At 45.6% G+C, this 20,282-nt stretch overlaps 1 protein-coding gene across 3 annotated transcripts in view; it reads right to left on the bottom strand.

The window, feature by feature from the left end:
* LOC106575860 (serine/threonine-protein kinase D3) overlaps positions 1–20,282 on the bottom strand; it is a 69,722-nt gene that overhangs the window by 16,668 nt on the left and 32,772 nt on the right. For all 3 annotated transcript variants that reach the window (XM_014152601.2, XM_014152681.2, XM_045715011.1), the window contains exons 3-9: positions 12,698–12,836; positions 6,354–6,485; positions 4,013–4,176; positions 2,989–3,178; positions 2,776–2,853; positions 2,495–2,675; positions 2,012–2,213 (exon numbers count right to left, since the gene is read on the bottom strand). In XM_014152601.2, the coding sequence (XP_014008076.1) occupies positions 2,012–2,213; positions 2,495–2,675; positions 2,776–2,853; positions 2,989–3,178; positions 4,013–4,176; positions 6,354–6,485; positions 12,698–12,836 (1,086 nt within the window). The remainder of the gene's footprint in view (positions 1–2,011; positions 2,214–2,494; positions 2,676–2,775; positions 2,854–2,988; positions 3,179–4,012; positions 4,177–6,353; positions 6,486–12,697; positions 12,837–20,282) is intronic.

Raw genomic sequence — 20,282 nt, 5'->3', positions numbered from 1 at the left:
TCAAATGCAAATCAAAGAAGAAGAAGGAAGTCCCTAGCCAATAGGAGCCCCTGCAGTGCCTCGCCCCCATTGTCCCACCCCCCGTCTCCTCTGGGTCCCCTGAGGGCGGCTCACCACAGAGTATCAGATGAAGTGGTTAGTAGGGCCGGCCCACGTGAACCAGGCCTGGGCCCATTGAAGAGAAGAGGCCCCATGATTACAAGGCAGGACACGAGAGCCCCATCTGAGCACGAGCCGCGCTGCCAGCCACTGAGACGCAAGACACGGTGACCACTGTTCCACAGACTATCGGACAACAAAAACCCGGTGCGGGGGGGTTGGGGAGAGGGGCGGGGGAGCTAGAGACAGCGTGAAGCCCCTTACCCCCATAAAAGGGTTTTGGAAACCACAAGTACAGGGGTCTCATCTTCAAAAGAGAAGCCTATATGACTTCCAAATGTAGAAAATGGCAATAATCTGATGCATCGACACACAACCACCACCGCTAAACAGATGAATGGAGGTAGAGAGAGGAGAGGAGAGGACAGCCACATGACAGGAGAACAGGAGAGAAGGAGAGAGAGAGACAGTGGGGGAAAACACCCAAGAGACTCAGAGGCTACGGTAGATATCCTAATGTGACCACTGGCTCAATCTATGGATCACACACTAGCAACAAATAAAACAGAACGACTCATATGACGAGATCTGAGAGAATAAGAAAGAACACATCGGCGAACAGCTAGTCTTCAATTAGTCTTCTGAGTGCTATGCTAAGTGGCAAGTTGATAATAAACGACCATATAAAGCTGCCTCTAAACACACCCTGAACGTCTCAATCCCAGCTGTATAAAAGACTGGGGTTTCCTCTCCACTGTTTCACTGCTGGGAAGATGGAGGGTGTGTCCGTCACAGCCGTAACACTCGGACAGTGGAGCTTTAAAACAGAATAATATTAGACGACAGCCTGGCAATTAGGTGTCTACCTACATACACACACGTTCTCTCTCACTTTCTCTCTCTCACACACACACACACACACACAGAACGTGCTACATCTCACAAAACAAAAGTTGTTAGAAACCATAGCACCATAAACACCATCCCACTGCGTCACATCTCTCGCCACAATCAGGGGAGGCGTCAAAGTAACACACCCACACTGTACAGAGGCTGGGACAGGCTCACAGTGGCAAGACTGTACTGAACATGTGGAAGCCTTTACACAGAGGGAACGAGGACTGCCTGGCCGCCTTAGTCCCAAGTGTCTAATTACACAGCTATTAAGCCCCTGTGGCATGGTAAAGACTGCCTACGCCACTGGTGTCACCGTGGAACTGTCACACACTCTCTGAAGCTGGAGTTATAGCATTTGGAAATCAGTGTCAAAATGCATAAATCAAATGCATTCGAACTTGACAACAAAAGTTTATGGTGAAGGTTTGGTAAGACATTTGAAAGAGCATATCTGATATGAGTGATGCAACTTGTTACAATGTATTGTATAAATGTGTTGGACGTCCCTTTCAGGCAGATTTCCCCAGCAAAAACCCATAACATTTTCATATACAAATACTGCTGATGACAACGTGGCTGTAGAAAAAAACTTTCACTCTGCGACCGTGGAGAAATGTCAGTGTACTGCCTGTGAAACCACAGGAGGCATGCTGGGGGATTTTCTCTGTGTATTAATGGCCCACTGTAGTTTACAGTTGCGACACAGCAGCCCCCAGTCTTAGTCACACCATTACATACACCATTACATTGGGCAGGCCCTTTTAACACACTATACACCCAAGACATTAAAACACATTTTTATATATATATAAAAAAATCTGGTTGATTTATTTAGGATCAATTCAGCGTTTGGTTGAAACCATTTGGATTTAGACAGTGTATAGATTCAGAGAATTACTGATCTGTTTACGTTGTTCTGTGACATCAATGTAAATGCAGACTCTGGTGCCCATTTCATTCTGCCATGCCTCTGCCTCTGTCAGGTAATAGATGATGTGTGGTGTTGCTCTCTCACCTTATAGAACTTGGCTCCAGTGTCGTTCTGAAACAGGCTGAGGCTCTTGGTGTCCAACCTCCAGTAGTGTCTCTTCCTCAGGTTATCTCTGCTGGTGTAGTGGACCATCCAGCCCTCCCTCACCATGGTAGAGCTCCTCCTCTTGGTCTGTTTGATGGACTGGACCACCCGCATCAGAGGGATGTTACTGCTGGTGGATGGGCTGGACACACACACACACACACACACACACACACACACACACACACACACACACACACACACACACACAGCACTTTTTATGAAAACATTTGTCACAAAGTGCTTAGCAGAAACCTGGACCTGAGCGTGAGAAGAGCAAGCAGAAGCAACAATGGCAAGGACGAAGGTCTATAGACCCAGACATGTTTGATAACTACATGGTCTATGTTTACACAACTATTACATAAGTCAAACTTAGCTCAAATATGTCCCAGTAATGTAAGGTGTCTTGCTATATAATACCTGATGGCCTTGATGGGCTCCTCGTCCTTCTCGCGGTCCAGAAAAGGAGAGTCCATATAGAACATCTTGTCGTCTGGGGTTGAAGGTTCGTCAGAGTCATCCAGTAGTCCTCTAGTGCTCTCCACATCACTACTGTCCACCTCCATGGTACTGTCAGAGTCAGGCCCTGGGCTGGCAGGCTCTGTGGACACACACGATCACACAAATATGAGTATGTCCTTCAGTTACATCTTACCATGATAAATGGACATGGAATGTGAAAATAGGACAGCAGAAATTACCTCCATTGAAGGAAACCTCGCCCAAGCAGTCTCTTGGTACCTTTGATGCACACCGCTTATGGCAATTGAATTTACAATCTGAAAAGAAAGTACAGAAAACATGGATTTAATAACACAACATGGAGCTCTAGAGGAAGAAAGGTAAAGAGGTCTAGGCAGATATGGACATAGAGACATACAGACAAACAGAGACAAAGGGAGGTGGCACCTCACCTTTGCACTGCATGCCCTGGCGGAAGAGGCCCTTGAGCAGGCGTTTGCAATACTGGCAGATGGTTGGCCGCGTGTAGGTGTGGATGGCGAAGGTGTGAGGCACCTTGACTCGCCCCAGCACCATCTTCTCCATCCAGATGGGCCGGCCACTCCACGACAGGATCCTCTTCCCTGCCTCCTGGTGGCAGCGCTGTTGCAGGAAAAGATGGGAAGGAGGCAGGGAGTGAAAGAAATAAAGGAGAGAGGGAGAGGCAGATGGAGCAAGTGTGGTAACCACAGAATGTAGGGATGGAGAGATTTGTAGCCAGTGGGAGTGAGGGAGAGATGAAATAAACCAGGGAAGGAAGGAGATAGCAAAAGAGTGAAGAAGATGAGGGATGGAGGGACCAAAAAGGACCAAATACACAAACATGGGCTAGAATTTACAAGGGTTTAATTTAATTGGCCTAATTGTATTTTCATGGACCTTTCATAAGCATTGGTCACCAAGGAGAATATTCCATCCAGCTAGCCTCAAACAAACATGTTTCATATGCTTAGGGGAGGCCATCATATCATCCAGTTAATCAAATTCAATTTGCTGTGTCTTTGTGGTGTTTCACATCAAGATAGTAAGATACTCCAATAGATTTGGCTGACAAACATAGACAATTGACAAGAAACAACAAGGCATGACCTTGTAGTTCATTTATTGCCAACTGACAAATGTGTCTCAATCGGAATAACAGTTAGATTACGTCAAAAGTGAACAGAATTTTCAGCCAATCACATGGAACCTATGAGAAAGTATGTGGCTAGAACTGGTTAGTAACTGTACTGTAGATAAAAATCCTACGGTACTTTCACAAGGGGCGTAGACGGACAATGTTGCCGCCTTGCAAGCAATAAACTGTGCTTGGGTGTAACTTTATAAGGGATTGTATTTACATAGCCCCTTTCACTGGGTCTTAAAGCTATTTGTATTGTGCAGAATGTATCTTTACCACAGGACATCTCTCTACACCAATGGAAGCACAGGTCTTACCTCCTCCGGGACTACCACCGCATGTTCAGTGGGACCGGGGAGGGGCCGGGGGACTGAGAGCGAAGGGCCCGGCAGGGACACGTTGGACAGACGTCTCTTCCTCACCCCACTGCAGTTGTTGGGGATCTTAAAGGCGCAGCGCTTGTGGTAGTTCAGCCCACAACCTGGAAGTACACAGGACACAGTGGTCCCTAATTACACATGAAGAACAAAACACATATTGTACAGTACCGGCTATACAGTCGTGGCCAAAAGTTTTGAGAATGACACAAATATTAATTTTCACAAAGTCTGCTGCCTCAATTTGTATGATGGCAATTTGCATATACTCCAGAATGTTATGAAGAGTGATCAGATGAATTGCAATTAATTGCAAAGTCCCTCTTTGCCATGCAAATTAACTGAATCCCAAAAGAACATTTCCACTACATTTCAGCCCTGCCACAAAAGGACCAGCTGACATCATGTCAGTGATTCTCTCGTTAACATAGGTGTGAGTGTTGACGAGGACAAGGCTGGAGATCACTCTGTCATGCTGATTGAGTTCAAATAACAGACTGGAAGCTTCAAAAGGAGGGTGGTGCTTGGAATCATTGTTCTTCCTCTGTCAATCATGGTTACCTGCAAGGAAACACATGCCGTCATCATTGCTTTGCACAAAAAGGGCTTCACAGGCAAGGATATTGCTGCCAGTAAGATTGCACCTAAATCAACCATTTATTGGATCATCAAGAACTTCGAGGAGAGCGGTTCAATTGTTTTGAAGAAGGCTTCAGGGCGCCCAAGAAAGTCCAGGAAGCGCCAGGACCGTCTCCTAAAGTTGATTCAGCTGCGGGACCGGGGCACCACCAGTACAGAGCTTGCTCAGGAATGGCAGCAGGCAGGTGTGAGTGCATCTGCACGCACAGTGAGGCGAAGACTTTTGGAGGATGACCTGGTGTCAAGAAGGGCAGCAAAGAAGCCACTTCTCTCCAGGAAAAACATCAGGGACAAACTGATATTCTGCAAAAGGTACAGGGATTGGACTGCTGAGGACTGGGGTAAAGTCATTTTCTCTGATGAATCCCCTTTCCGATTGTTTGGGGCATCCGGAAAAAAGCTTTTCCGGAGAAGATAAGGTGAACGCTACCATCAGTCCTGTGTCATGCCAACAGTAAAGCATCCTGAGACCATTCATGTGTGGGGTTGCTTCTCAGCCAAGGGAGTGGGCTCACTCACAATTTTGCCTAAGAACACAGCCATGAATAAAGAATGGTACCAACACATCCTCCGAGAGCAACTTCTCCCAACCATCCAGGAACAGTTTGGTGACGAACAATGCCTTTTCCAGCATGATGGAGCACCTTGCCATAAGGCAAAAGTGATAACTAAGTGGCTCGGGGAACAAAACATTGATATTTTGGGTCCATGGCCTGGAAACTCCCCAGACCTTAATCCCATTGAGAACTTGTGGTCAATCCTCAAGAGACTTTGGATGTCAGCATTGGGCTTGATACACAGCAACATTTCATACCCAGTCATCTTGAGAGATCTTAAGACATGTATTAAGACATATTTGTGATGACATCTTGAGATATATTAACAGGTCTTAAGAAGGAAACTAAGTAAATGAATACAGTAGGAAAGCACTACTTTGAATCTACCCACCAGCTTCTTTCTCTTAAACGTCCACATGAGGGCTCTACATGCAGTCATTTGATCTCATCCTTCCTCATAGAAAGCTTCAAATGCTTTTCAAAGATATAGCAGGGAATAAAATAGATCTGAGCAAATAATCACAAATCACATGCAATTCTACATTCCACAATTCCACATTTAATTGCAATTTCACTAGGAATACCAGTCCAAATCTTTCATCCTATTGGAGCGCCTGTTGCATTCTTGTCCCGGCTGGCCCTGGGGCAGGTTGTGTTATACTGAGGGACAGGCTGGATCCATCAGAGAGGGTTAGAGTAGAGCAGCAGCACATGCTTTCTAAAGAGCCTTTGAAGGCTGAGTCCAACGCTTGGCATCAGCACACTGGGCTCCATTCAAACATCTCTTCAAAGACCTTCTTTAGTAATGGGAGGAAGTCACACACTCCACTGAGGCTTCCTGCTGCACGGCGCTACCAGCCTTAATCTAACTCTCAGATTGGACCAAGAGAAGGGCATGCTTGATTTGTGTGTGTATGAGTGTACGAGTCGGGTAAACATTTGACACCTTGGCTTTCGGTTCACAGTGCACCCCAGCCTTGATGTGAGACAGAGCTTGATGTGTGTGTGTGTGTGTGTGTGTGTGTGTGTGTGTGTGTGTGTGTGTGTGTGTGTGTGTATGCGTGTGTGTATGCGTGTGTGCTTACCTTCACATTTGAGCCCCTGCCGGACGAGGCCCCATAGCATCTCCCCACAGTAGTCACAGAAGGTAGGGGCTTTGTATGAGTGGACATAGAGGGCATGGGGCCGGATCTGGAAGTCCTCTACTGTGGCTAAAGCTGCAATTCAGACACAACTTAAAAACATGGCAAACAAAACTAAAGCAAAACAAATAAACTTCAAACACAAAAACCCTGAAACCAAATAATGAAAATTACAAAAAAATGAAATAACAATTATACTACACAAAAATATAAACGCAACATGCAACAACTTCAAAGATTTTGCTGAGTTACAGTTCATATCAGGAAATCAGTCAATTGTAATACATTCATTAGGCCCTAACATATGGATTTAACATGACTGGGCAGGGGTGCAGCCATGGGTGGGGAGCCAGGCCCAGCCAATCAGAATGGGTTTTCCCCACAAAAGGGCTTTATTACAGACAGAAATCCCCCCCCCCCCACGATCACGCAGGTGAAGAAGATGGATGTGGAGGTCCTGGGCTGGCTTGGTTACACTTGGTCTGCGGCTGTGAGGCCGGTTGGACATACTGCCAAATTCTCTAAAATGACATTGCTTATGGTACGGCTTATGGTAGAGAAATTAACATTAAATTATTTGGCAACAGCTTTGGTGGACATTCCTGCAGTCAGCATGCCAATTGCATGCTCCCTCAAAACTTGAGACGTCTGTGGCATTGTGTTGTGTAACAAAACTGCACATTTTAGAGTGGCCTTTTATTGTCCCTAGCACAAGGTGCATCTATGTAATGATCATGCTGTTAAATCAGCTTATTGATATGCCATACCTGTCAGGTGAATGGATTATCTTGACAATGGATAAAATGCTCATAAACAGGGATGTAAACAAATTTGTGCAGAACGTTTGAGAGAAATATGCTTTTTGTGCATGTGGAACATTTCTGGAATCTTTTATTTCAGCTCATTAAACATGGGTCCAACACTTTCCATGTTGCATTTATATTTTTGTTCAGTATAGTTAAGAGGTTTAGGGCTCCATTTTCGGCTGGCACTACAGCTGCGCAAGTGCTAAACGCTCACTTGTTTTCAATTTCAGCATGTTAAAACTGCCGCTCTTGTGTTTTCCACCGCATTCACCAGGTTCAGCAAGTTTCCTGTCTAATATCAGCTCGCTTGCACTGATGTGGGCGGAGTGGCAGTATTTGAGGTGTGTCCTTTAAGAACAACGAAAAGCAGGTCTTAGCAGGTCAACCATGGTTGGTAATGGCATGGATTTTGTGAGCGGGAGCACAACCTATCCAGCCGTGACACACAGTGCCCTTGAGCTAGTTAAATAAATGTTAAATAAAAAAAAAAAATAAACAGCTCATGGAACAAGAGAGATGTGTTTTTTGTACCTGTAACCCTCGTATTTATTAACATAAAAAACAAAAGCTGTTTCTCATTTGGGACTCATTTAATTAAAAATCAACCAAGTATAGACCTATAGCCTCCCCTGCCTCAATGAAGGCTGTTTTTTTTGTCCTGCCCAATGTGTTCGCCAAGTAGCCAAGCCTATCAATGAAGGTTTTGGCTCGTGAGACTGCTTTGAAACGAATCTTAATCACCAAAGCTTTATTAAAAGATCAAGTTTGGGAGCAGCAAACCAGTGACTGGACATCTCCTTTTTATCTATGTGTTGTGTAGGCCTACAGTACATTATTTTAGCCAGCTTCTGTTTTGGACGTGTGTAAAAAACCCTCCATGTAGGCTACATGTGTCCATATGCCCATCATTAACAGAGAGATGAGATGATGCTGTTCACCCTTGTATTTAGAACTTATCTTCCTGTAACAATTACTTGTTTTCCATTTCATATGATTAAAAACCAAGCCCTTACTCTAGGCCTATAGGAAGGTAGTTGTTGTGGAATTGTTAGATTACTTGTTAGATATTACTGCACTGTCGGAACTAGAAGCACAAGCATTTCGTTACACTCGCATTAACATCTGCTAACCATGTGTATGTAACCAATAACATTTGATTTTATTTTATTTATAACGAAGGCTGGTTCAACAGCAATCCGCTGTGTCTTCTGACCAAGCTATTTACAAATATTATTGTTGTTTAAAAAAACGGATTGCTTATTTTTCATTAAATTTGATTAAAAACCAGCTGCCATGCAATGGAATTTAGGAGCCGTCTGCTATTTCTGGAGAAGTGTGAATGCGATCTGTAAGATGGTTCCATTACGTTTTTTTAAACATTATACTGTATTTGGGACATTCTCTTAATATTCTCTTTTTCAGCTTCTGTGAAAAGTTTGTATGTGCGTAAAACCCTCCATTGTCTGCGTTGTCTTAATATTATATGCCTACAGGGAGAAATGATGGAGCCTTGCTTATTGACAATGTTTGGCATATCCATGGCTCAACCATAATGCAATTTACAGTAGGCTAGCCCCTATATCAGTGTAAATGCTATGTTTAACAATATATTTCCATATTGAAACCAAGCAATTACTTAGAACAATGTGGACTGAAAACATGTTCAACATATTTAGCAAAGATGGGATAGGCCTGCATTTTGTTATTTTGTTTCTGTAGGCTTTTATTTATTTTATTTACCAAACTAGGCTATAATGGACTACAATGGAATTGATGACAACGCAGTACATAAAATACCATAAATACGCAACTTAAAGCAACCACATATTTAGCCATGGAGCACGTTCGGAATGGCCAGTGAGGAAACAAGCCTCCAACTTGTTTATTCATTAAAACCCAGCCTTTACGCGCCACAGCCAGCTACTGCGCCCATAATTCCTGAAGTCAAAACAGCAAAAATATTTCCGACAGCCCTGGACCTATAGCGCTACCGCTAGCTCAAATATGTACCACTGCGTTAGTTTGTCAAAAAAGAGCGCTGAGTGTACACTGTAATATAAAGACATTTTATGCTGTCTTATCAGCCGGTAATAGTCAGATGATTTACTGGACCATCGACACTTGTGTTATTGGTATGTCTGTGTGTATAAAACAAACTATAACTCAGATCTAGGGAACAAATTGTTCACATAGTGGAGTGAATGCATCCATATCAGAGAGTCTGACCTGGGAAGTAACTTAGAACAGGCAGTTATGTACAGTAAGAGATGCTGGAGGGGAAAGCTGTTCTGTTCCGAGGTCGTGGTTTCTCTCACTAGGGCTCAGTGCTATACCATCCCATTAACAGCTCAGTCCTATACCATCCCATTAACAGCTCAGTGCTATATCATCCCATTAACAGCTCAGTGCTATAACATCCCATTAACAGCTCAGTGCTATATCATCCCATTAACAGCCCGTCGCAGATCGGAGGTTGGGTTAAATAACATTTCAGTTGAATGCACTCAGTTGTTCTAGGTATCCCTTTTCCCATTAACAGCTCAGTGCTATAACATCCCATTAACAGCTCAGTGCTACAACATCCCATTAACAGCTCAGTGCTACAACATCCCATTAACAGCTCAGTGCTACAACATCCCATTAACAGCTCAGTGCTATAACATCCCATTAACAGCTCAGTGCTACAACATCCCATTAACAGCTCAGTGCTACAACATCCCATTAACAGCTCAGTGCTATATCATCCCATTAACAGCTCAGTGCTATATCATCCCATTAACAGCTCAGTGCTATATCATCCCATTAACAGCTCAGTGCTATAACATCTACTTACAGTAGGAGGCGGTACTGCAGAAACTAACAACAGGCTACAAGGTTGTCTACAACATCACCTGTTTCAGAGTGGTATGGCATTACAGAGCACACTAAAGACCACTGAGACAGACAGTCTCATTCAACAGAACAGGACCAGAGAAGACCACATCCCATTAACAGCTCAGTGCAATATCATCCCATTAACAGCTCAGTGCTATATCATCCCATTAACAGCTCAGTGCTATAACATCAGACAGTCTCATTCAACAGAACAGGACCAGAGAAGACCACATCCCATGATAACGATGCTCTTTAATCAGCGAGCTCATGGTATGGTTTGGTTTGTTTCCTATCTGGACAGAAACACAAGGTAGGCCCAGCCATTACCCAGGGGACTTTTCTCCATCTGCTGCTGTGGTTTGTGTTGGAGTGATATGAGTGAGGTAATTCTTGGAAGGGACAGTTAGTTCACAGGAGTGACTCATCTAAGATGTGAATAAGAGATCGCTATTCGCTACCAAACCTATGTGATTGCATCCCCCCCAGCACCGGAGAGAAAAGAGACAAATCTCTTTCTCACAGTTCTTTTGCAATCATTTATGCTGTTGTGGTTTTCCCATTGACCAACAAGGGAATCATAATCTTTTACGGCAGAATTTAGGTGTAAAACCCTGCGTAATGTCACTAACTATTTGTGTGTGTTTTTGTGTTTCAGTGAGTGTTTTCTCTGATCCAGTTTTACAATAAGACCAAGTTGACATACCAGTATCCCATGAAGGATGCACCAGGGACATTCTCAGAAGCTGTTGCCATGACGAGATGCAGCTCTGAACAACAAATGTGACATCTATCCACTTAGGGAATAAAATTCACTTTACTGACAATCCCCAAATACCTGGAAGAGAGAACATTCTTTGGAAGATAAAATAGAGAGAAAGAGACACCAGGAAGAAAGAGAGAGCAAAACAGATGGCTGCGGCCAGGAACACAGATGTGCGATAGATAGACATACCAAATTTGATAGGCCTCCACAGATCACCTTATGACTTCACTTCCTACTGCAGGTCCTTGGACTGTCAAATCTAAAGGTCCAAGCTTAAAAAGCAGCACTGTTGATTTCCATGTTATCATATGGACACACAGCACCTCCATATGAATAATATCTATTTCATTAACTAGCTATATAGATTAATTTAGTTGCTAATGAACTCGGGCACATTTTGAGTCGAACTTCAAAGCGTATAAAGAACTCAAGAAAGTCACATGCCACCACACTGGTCATAGCTCCCTGGCAAAAACACATGAAAGAAGGCATTCATGGGCTTTTCAAACACATTGAGGAAAAAAAACGCACAGCCTATTAACGGCCTCAACTTTATGAAATGGTTGTTGAGATGTTTTGCATCAAACACCATAGAAGATTGAGCCAATAAAGAGTTTTTCACGAGCAGCAGGCCTGACATCAATGGGATGTCTGTTTGTTTTCATTTTTGACTAATCCGGCATCACAAGTGTCCATCAGACATAATTCAGAAGTTATAGTCTGTAACATACATCGGCGACTAAAAGTGCTATAAAACAAATATGTACATCCATTTTGTATGCCATATCCTGTCAAATAAGAGAGATGCTGAGTGAGAAACAAACAGTGAGTGGGATTCTTGGACCAAACAGCCCTCTCTCCATGTCCAACCCCCTGGTTAGGGATGGCCTGTCCACTATTTCCAGTGCCGCCCTGCACAGTCCAGCATGTTTATACTCAGTGGGTCCACTACAATCACTTACTGCAGAGAAAACAAGCCAGGCCCTTTGAGTCCAGCACCAAGAGAACCCTGAGCTGTTTGTCTCTCACAGACACAGAACTGAACAACAGGTCTCAAAGAATTTATAGGAATCAATGGTGTCTTTAAAGTATTTAATTCATGTAAATTAGAAGCAACTAAGGGAAGGATAAATAGTATGATTAAAAAATTCCTATTTTCAGTGTGCCAGACTAGCACAGCAAAGCATATCGGCGCTTGCATTGCACAAGTTTGACACATGTAGATCTCCTCAGCAGATGTAGACCAACTACAAGGCTAAGACGAGGAAGCAGTGTGGGTGTAGAGCTTATGGTTGTGACAATACTCTGACCTCACACAGCCATCCAGGTGCAACACTGAGGCTGAAACCTGTCAACAGTCTCAACCCAGATGGAAGGAGACAGAGGAAACCAGAGGTCTCCTGGATACAGTCATTTGGGGCTCACTGCTAAACACCAGCAGATCAGATCCATCCGGCCGCAGAGTTATTTCATGTCTGGATCCATGCAGACAATGCTTCCAGTTCTACCCCGGAGAGAGAGAGAGGGAGGAGGGGATGTCCAGTCCAGGTGGTGGGACTGTGAGGTGCTTCCCAATGGAGACAGATGGAACAGAAAAGAATGCCTTTACGAGCCAGTGTTTGTTAGACTCAATAGTCAGCAGGAAACTGAAATCATCTGTGACAGGAAAAGAGAGGGGAAACTAGCCACCTGTGTCTCTGGAGGTGAGCTTTAGATAGGCGTGAAACAGCACTGTACAACACACAGGTTTGAATTACACAAAATGTTGTTTACTAAATTAGTACATATAAAGTCAAAAAGTTAATAAAAGCCGTTAGGGTTGAACCCAGATCAGAACTACTCACCAGAGAGCACCACCTCTATCAGATCTCCCTCATGGATATCTTCTGCTGACATCAGCCTCTGGAGGATGTTCTCAGAGGTCAGGTCATGGCGGAAGAGCAGGATCTTGTCATACATGCCAAAGAAGCCACACTCCGGGAACTGGCGAGGAAGAAACAGAAAAACGCTTGTGAGTATCCACTATATCCAGAACGCAATGGCTGGAACACTTATAATCTACTGGCTCGACCAACAATATACCCACAATAACTCATATACACTTTTTGAAATTGGCATCAGCTGACCAAGACCCTGTCTTAATAATATTCATTCAATAGTTGTTTACTCTTTCTTTTCCCCTTCTCATTTGGTTTGGGGACATTTATGATTATGTTCAATGCGGTTTGCCATATTTACTGGACAAGTGCTACTAATTTATGGTTGGCCCCCATCTGATAAATATAAGTTTATATTGTATACAGTACTGTACAGAGCTCCTTCTCTGACTCACGGAGTAATGGCTGCCTTTATACAGTCATCGTTGCCAGAGCCAGCAAGCCTGTGGTGTAGGAATGGAACGGGGGTGTGTGTGTGGAATGAACATTAGGCTGAATATCACCACAGAGAGAGAGAGAGGGAAACACAGCTGTTTAATCCACACAAGCTACAATGAGTCACACACACACACACACACACACACACACACACACACACACACACACACACACACACACACACACACACACACACACACACTCCTGCTCCCATGAACTACTTCCTGTGGCTCACGTCAGCAGTCAACGTGGAGGATGCAGGAGAATTCAAAACACACTGGCTCAGGAAGGGAGCTCACATTCAAACATCTTTATCCCCTGAAACACTGAAACAGTGGAATGCACTGATTACAGCGGAAGGAAAAAACAATCAAATGGCTATTCAATATAGCATGCCACTCTTCTCCATACAGCAATACAAGTAGGCAGAGTGCCAATAGGGGTAGGCTATTGATAATGAAAAATATCAAAACCGCTCTGACATAGCCATTGTAATAACTTTTCTAGTCGACGATGTGGAATAGTTACTGTCAGTAATCATTTAACTATTGCAGAAATTCTATCCAGCAGCATTAGGAGCAAAAGGACAACTAAGCATCTGCTAGAAAAGACAGAACTGTCTTTCTCGTCTTGCTAGCTTTGGTTCTCAGCAGGCAGTCTGGGGTGAGCTCACTTCAACAACGCTCTCCAGTAGCTGTGATGTAACCTCCAGCTTTGCAGTCCGTAAGGGCTGGGCCAGGTAATGCTCTGGACTCTCAGATAATGGCCCAGGCCGTCAGACAGCAAGCAGTGAGGGAAACAGGAGGTTAACATCCTGAGTGGAGTGACAGAGGAGCAGCAGCGTCCTGCAACACAGCCAGGAAGTAAGCCAAATCAATACTGAGTCACTTCCCGGTCCCAGACCCACAGTTTCTACACAACTTCCACTGCTCGTGTCAAGACACACAGGTTAAACACACACAGGTTATACACATACATGCACACACTCACTAAATCACTGGCGTGCGCACACCCACACACCTGGCTACAGCATATCTTCTTTTCATACACACAAATCCATTGTGGTGTCATGTAGCAAAGTGGACATTTCACAACCTCTACTGAGGTTTCTCAGTCCAACATTTCCACTGGACATGGAGTTCTGTACAAGAAAAGTAGCCTGTCTCTTGCTATGCCTGACTACACTGTATTACAGTGTAACCATGGATCTTTCACTCACCGTCTTCCCTCGCAGGGGAGGTCATGTCCTCTGCCTGGCAGGAAAACGATGCCCCGTTTCTGTGAAGGGCAGCAATGCCTTTTTTCACTCCTCTCATCTCTCCCTTCATGAAATTATAAAGTGTGTTTCCCCAACCCTTCTGCCAGTCAGCCAGTCAGTCAGCCAGCCAGCCAGCCAATCAGCCAGCCAGCCAGCCAGTCAAGAGAAGCCTGCCTTCATCAGCAGTGTATCAGCCATATTCAGATGTAAGGGTCGATAGGGGCTGTCAGGGAGGAAGAGAGCCAGAGAAGGGATGGATGGATGTAGGGGGCCATCCTGGTGGAGGCCCCCTACAGAGCTGCTTCTCCCTGCCAACATGGCTACTCTGGCAGGCTCACCTAACACAGCTGCTTCCCTGTCAGGGTCACACACAATACCCACGGAACAATGTGAGCAGTAACACAACGGCCAACGAGGCCCACGGGCACCAGAGCTGGCACACGATACAGCAGAGAGGGGAACAGCTGGAGCTCCTAAAATGCTTCTCTCCAGGGTGGTGGAGCCACGGCTGCAGGCTGACACCAGGAAAGAGGACACCAGGAAAGAGGACACCAGGAAAGAGGACACCAGGAAAGAGGACAGCGTTAGGGGCTACACTGACAAACTATGCAAACTGCTTTTAAATGAGCATAAACCAGAATTATTGTACTGTATTAACCCCCCCCCCCTAAACAACACATTCAATGTGCCTAGTTCCCAGAGCAGCAGAGCATAGCCTTGGCCCAGTCATGTAAACACTGATAAACTCCTGTGTTTAAAAGGCCTCCTTTATGCCTAATGCATATGGAACATGAAGGCTCTGTCTGTTAGCAGCTGCCTTACATAACTGCATGATCATCCAGCGCTCCCGGCTGGCCTAGGCTCTGGTCTAATCTGAGGCGGTAGCTCTTGCATCTAGTCTGCCTTTACACACAGCAGACCAGTCTGCATCTCCTCCTGTAGGCCTAATTCAGTCTGATTCAGGTCCATAGACGGAAGCGTCGCTATGGTCTGTCTAGCCTAATCCACCCATGGCCAGTACTAGGCTTCTAGATGTGTCTAGTGGGAAGGAGGGCTGAGAAGGCTGGGAAAAGGGACAGGGAGGGTGCTCATACACACCATAACAATGACCCCAGTGTTAGGGCTGCTGCCTCTGGCTTTAATGGAGCTGAGATAAGCTGGGGTCCTGTGGAGAGCAGGGAACAAAGAGATAAGATTCCTCTGTGTGTGTGTGTGTGTGTGTGTGTGTGTGTGTGTGTGTGTGTGTGTGTGTGTGTGTGTGTGTGTGTGTGTGTGTGTGTGTGTGTGTGTGTGTGTGTGTTGGCCCTGGCTGTGAAGACAGGGTGCTGAAAGGAGGGTGTGAGAGCGAGGAGAGCTCAGTGGATAGGGATCTTATGATAGCTGCCCTGCTTTCCACAAGATCCCACTTCACTGGGCTTGGTATTTTCATCGCTTTGGGATTTTAGGAGGATTACAAATGTTTATCCAAATGTAGACATTACTAAACAATATCAAGAATGTTTACTTTTACACAGCTTCATGTTTCCAAAACAACAGACACATCCTAATCCCTGTCATACTTTAAAGTGATTCATTGCATGGCTCTAGCATTGTCGCATCCTTCCGGTGTCCAGAGTGCCTTGTCAGGGTGAGGTTTTCCTCCATACGTCTGACAGGTAAAGTCCCCCCTTATCTTCGCTCACTGGTCACCATAGCAGCACCCACCTGTAGCACGCGCTCCAGCAGGTATATCTCTCTGGTCACCCCTAAAGCCAACTCCTCCTTTGGCCGCCTCTCCTTCCAGTTCTCTGCTGCCAATGACTGGAACGAACTACAAAAATCTCTGAAGCTGGAAACACTTATCTCCCTCACTAGCTTTAAGCACCAGCTGTCAGAGCAGCTCACAGATCACTGCACCTGTACATAGCCCATCTATAATTTAGCCCAAACAACTACCTCTTCCCCTACTGTTTTTATTTATTTTATTTTGCTCCTTTGCACCATATTATTTTTTACCTCCCTTATCTCACCTCATTTGCTCACATTGTATATAGACTTATTTTTCTACTGTATTATTGACTGTATGTTTGTTTTACTCCATGTGTAACTCTGTGTTGTTGTATGTGTCAAACTGCTTTGCTTTATCTTGGCCAGGTCGCAATTGTAAATGAGAACTTGTTCTCAACTTGCCTACCTGGTTAAATAAAGGTGAAATAAATAAAAAGAAAGAAATAAAATAAAACATTCCTAATCTCCAGACCCGGGGCCCTGGGACCATCCCCCTCCACTCCCCCTCCTGCCCTGCTCTGAGACCTGGCCAGCTGGATTCACCTCCTGTTGGCATTTACTGCAACACTTTCCACTGCACGTAGTTCCCATTCCAGCTGCATGCAGCTCAGGTCTACAGATTGGTACAGTTCTGTATTGGGGAAAGGGCTGGGTAGAGGGCTGTGGAGAGAGCTGGGTGGAGAGAGCTGGGTAGAGAGCTGTGGAGAGGGCTGGGTAGAGGGCTGTGGAGAGAGCTGGGTGGAGAGAGCTGGGTAGAGAGCTGTGGAGAGGGCTGGGTAGAGGGCTGTGGAGAGGGCTGGGTAGAGGGATGTGGAGAGGGCTGGGTAGAGGGCTGTGGAGAGGGTTGTGGAGAGGGCTGTGGAGAGGGCTGTGGAGAGGGCTGTGGAGAGGGCTGGGTAGAGGGCTGGGTAGAGGGCTGTGGAGAGGGCTGTGGAGAGGGCTTGGTAGAGGGCTGTGGAGAGGGCTGTGGAGAGGGCTGGGTAGAGGGCTGTGGAGAGGGCTTGGTAGAGGGCTCTGGAGAGGGCAAGGTAGAAGGCTGTGGAGAGGGCTGTGGAGAGGGCTGGGTAGAGGGCTGGGTAGGGGGCTCTGGAGAGGGCAGGGTAGAGGGCTGGGTAGAGGGCTGTGGAGAGGGCTTGGTAGAGGGCTGGGTAGGGGGCTCTGGAGAGGGCAGGGTAGAGGGCTGGGTAGAGGGCTCTGGAGAGGGCTGGGTAGAGGGTTCTGGAGAGGGCTGGGTAGAGGGCTCTGGAGAGGGCAGGGTAGAGGGCAGGGTAGAGGGCTCTGGAGAGGGCAGGGTAGAGGGCAGGGTAGAGGGCTCTGGAGAGGGCAGGGTAGAGGGCTCTGGAGAGGGCAGGGTAGAGGGCTGGGTAGAGGGCTCTGGAGAGGGCAGGGTAGAGGGCTGGGTAGAGGGCAGGGTAGAGGGCTCTGGAGAGGGCAGGGTAGAGGGCTGGGTAGAGGGCTCTGGAGAGGGCAGGGTAGAGGGCTGGGTAGAGGGCAGGGTAGAGGGCAGGGTAGAGGGCTGGGTAGAGGGCTCTGGAGAGGGCTGGGTAGAGGGTTCTGGAGAGGGCTGGGTAGAGGGCTGGGTAGGGGGCTCTGGAGAGGGCAGGGTAGAGGGCTGGGTAGGGGGCTATGGAGAGGGCAGGGTAGAGGGCTGGGTAGAGGGCTCTGGAGAGGGCAGGGTAGAGGGCTGGGTAGAGGGCAGGGTAGAGGGTTCTGGAGAGGGCAGGGTAGAGGGCTCTGGAGAGGGCTGAGTAGATGCCTCTGGGGAGGGCTGGGTAGCGGGCTGGGTAGGGGGCTGGGTAGGGGGCTGTACGTCTCCATTTTTGGGACCATGCAGCCCATGTTAGGAAAGATCATGGGGGCATGAGAACAGAGGAGGGAAGAGAACACTGTACTTAATAGATCCAAAATAGGGAATAGCCTGGTGATTGTTAAATGTATGCATGACTGTATGAATGACTATAAGGCACTTTATATGAAAGCTTCTGCTGAATGGCATATATCATATATTGATTGTGTATACAGTACCAGTCAAAAGTTTGGACACACCTACTCACTCAAGAGTTTTTCTTTATTTTTACTATTTTCTACATTGTATAATAATAGGGAAGCCATCAAAATTATGAAATAACACACATGGAATCATGTAGTAACCATAAAAGTGTTAAACAAATCAAAATATAGATTTTAGATTCTTCAAAGTAGCCACCCTTTGCCTTGATGACAGCTTTGAACACTATTGACATTCTCCCACTAAGTGCAAACCAGATGGGATGGCGTATCGCTGCAGAATGCTGTGGTAGCCATGCTGGTTAAGTGTGCCTTGAATTCTAAATAAATCACAGACAGTGTCACCAGCAAAGAACCCCCACACGTCCTCCTCCATGCTTCACGGTGGGAACCACACATGCGGAGATCATCCGTTCACCTACTCTGTCATCAAGGCAAAGGGTGGCAACTTTGAAGAATCTCAAATATAATATATTTGATTTGTTTAACACTTATTTGGTTACTACATGATTCCATGTGTTATTTCATAGTTTTAATGACTTTAATGATTATTCTACAATCTAGAAAATAGGAAAAATAAAGCATAAAAACTGGAATGAGTAGGTGTCTAGTACTATATATATATATATATATATATATATATATATATATATATATATATATATATATATATACACATATATACACACACACATACTCACAGTATATTGATCATATTGATTGGTTGCACTGAGGCACTTGCATTGGCAAGCTCTATCGTAGCTGTGTTGTTGTTAGGCAATAAAGATGACTGAAGTAACAGAGTTGCATCCAGGCTGGTTAGAGAAATGGCACACACATCTTGTGTCAGGTCCCATAGTGACTAAGCATGGCCTTTGTAATCAACACACACTGCGGGGCTAACAGCACAAAACCATTCAGCCCTACTCTGCACAAAGAGACGCAGGCGACCACACACACACACCAAAGACGCCAACATGACGAATCAATGTGTGAGGTCCGAGCGGCCCACTGGAAAGCAGAGTGGAAAAGAGCTTCACCACGGTAAGCCTTTGTTAAACTAACTAATCTGCCATTGATATGCTAAATCCCGTTAGAGGCAGAAAGAGAGGGAAGGGAGGGATGGATGGGGCAGACGAGAAATATGATACATTTCAATGAGTTCCAAAAACAAATAGTCTCAGAACAGACATGGAAAATCGAGTGTGACACACCGGTTCTGGTTTGAATGAACCCCCAGCCCCCCTGTCAGGCTGGTCAGGCTGGTCAGGCTGGTCTCTGACAAACCAGATTTACTCACTGCTTAACTGCAACACATTTCAAAAGAACACTGAATTTAAGATGCTACTGAATTTGAGAATTGATGTTGTCATAAATCACCCATCATGATTGGTGTATCTTAACATGTATAGTGATCAGTGACACCAATGTAAAACATTCCTTCAATGTGTTAAAAGGTCAAATATTTTCTAACTCGGGGAAGGAAATGGGATGTGTAGTGCATGCTCTATGCTGGTGTGTGTGTATGTGTGTGCATCTATATGTGTGTGTGTCTGTGTGTCTGTGTGTGTGTGTGTGTGTGTTAGCGTGTGGGGATCCAAAGGGTATCAGTGATCAGGGCGAGAGGAGGGTGGTAACAGGGAAACCCTGTCAGAGAGGAGAGAGGGGAGCTGGCAGGGTCTGACAGATGGACACATGATTACACTGAGGAAGGTGTGCTGTCTGACCCGGGCTGCCTGACACCTTTATGAGGCTGGCCCTGGGCCAGTCTACAGTGATGGACAGCTATAGCACAGGCTTTGTTTAACCAAACCCATGTTTCAACAAGCAACTGGTACTGCTATTTGGCTGTGTAATATGAAGGATGATACTCAAGGAGAACATGAAACCAAATAAACCAAATTAGCTAAATATGGCTGATTTAAGATGAAAACCTCAACCCTGTTATGGTCAATCCTGTTACTTTATTGCCACTCCTCTCTCTCCAGTGGTGGCAGGTAGCCTAGCGGTTAAGAGCGTTGG

Source organism: Salmo salar, chromosome ssa01, assembly GCF_905237065.1.
Source record: "Salmo salar chromosome ssa01, Ssal_v3.1, whole genome shotgun sequence".
Lineage (NCBI taxonomy): Eukaryota > Metazoa > Chordata > Actinopteri > Salmoniformes > Salmonidae > Salmo > Salmo salar.
Note: the sequence above shows the minus strand (reverse complement) of the source record. Positions and strands in the feature narration are given on the sequence as shown.